General features: G+C 47.8%; 1 protein-coding gene across 1 annotated transcript in view; it reads right to left on the bottom strand.

The window, feature by feature from the left end:
- The window catches only part of eef1e1 (eukaryotic translation elongation factor 1 epsilon 1), a 9,903-nt gene that overhangs the window by 1,304 nt on the left and 7,261 nt on the right, over positions 1-1,338 (bottom strand). Inside the window, exon 4 of the mRNA XM_032504401.1 lies at positions 4-123. Coding sequence (XP_032360292.1) covers positions 4-123 — 120 coding nt within the window. The remainder of the gene's footprint in view (positions 1-3; positions 124-1,338) is intronic.

Raw genomic sequence — 1,338 nt, 5'->3', positions numbered from 1 at the left:
AAGTCTGTTCCTGGGCACAACTACGGGAGGGAGGTGGTGTCGGATGCCGGGGTAGTGCTGAATGTGGTCGAACCATCGCGTCACATTCACATACTGCTCCTTGTCCTGGATGGCCAAGTCCACCTGGGTGAGGGGGGAGAGGTTTGTTTGGTTATAGAAAGAAAAACAGAGCAGTAGGGCACATCCCCACCGATGAGGTGCAGTGCAAACAGGAGCTTGAGGTGCCCACACACCGCTTATTGTCCCATACGTTTATTGTGCTGCAGCATGTCCACCCTGCCGGGTCTTCATCAGGCAGATGGCATTCAACAGTGGCTCAAGCATATACACTCACCCAAAGGATTATTAGGAACACCATATTAATACTGTGTTTGACCCCTTTTTGCCTTTAGAACTGCCTTAATTCTACGTGGCATTGATTCAACAAGGTGCTGAAAGCATTCTTTAGAAATGTTGGCCCATATTGAGAGGATAGCATCTTGCAGTTGATGGAGATTTGTGGGATGCACATCCAGGGCATGAAGCTCCCGTTCCACCACATCCCAAAGATGCTCTATTGGGTTAAGATCTGGTGACTGGGGGGGCCATTTTAGTCATGAACTCATTGTCATGTTCAGAAACCAGTTTGAAATGATTGGAGCTTTGTGACATGGTGCATTATCCTGCTGATAGTAGCCATTAGAGGATGGGTACATGGTGGCCATAAAGGGATGGACATGCGAAACAATGTCAGGAGCCGTGGCATTTAAACCATGCCCAATTGGCACTAAGGGGCCTAAAGTGTGCCAAAAAACATCCCCCACACCATTACACCACCACCAGCCTGCACAGTGGTAACAAGGCATGATGGATCATGTTCTCATTCGTTTACGCCAAATTTGACTCTACCATCTGAATGTCTCAACAGAACAGAGACTCATCAGACCAGGCAACATTTTTCCAGTCTTCGACTGTCCAATTTTGGGAGTTCCTGCAAATTGTAGCTCTTTTTCCTATTTGTAGTGGAGACGAGTGGTACCCGGTGGGGTCTTCTGCTGTTGTAGCCCATCTGGCTCAAGGTTGTGCGTGTTGTGGCTTCACAAATACTTTGCTGCATACCTCGGTTGTAACTCATTTCAGTCAAAGTTGCTCTTCTATCAGCTGTAAGTCGTCGGCCCATTTCTCCTCTGACCTCTGCATCAACAAGGCATTTTTGCCCACAGGACCGCCGCATACTGGATGTTTTTCCCTTTTCACACCATTCTTTGGAAACCCTAGAAATGGTTGTGAGTGAATATCCCTGTAACTGAGCAGATTGTGAAATACTCAGACCGGCCCGTCTGGCACCAAAAACCATGC

Source organism: Etheostoma spectabile, chromosome 22, assembly GCF_008692095.1.
Source record: "Etheostoma spectabile isolate EspeVRDwgs_2016 chromosome 22, UIUC_Espe_1.0, whole genome shotgun sequence".
NCBI lineage: Eukaryota > Metazoa > Chordata > Actinopteri > Perciformes > Percidae > Etheostoma > Etheostoma spectabile.
This window is presented reverse-complemented; position numbering and strand designations above follow the sequence as displayed.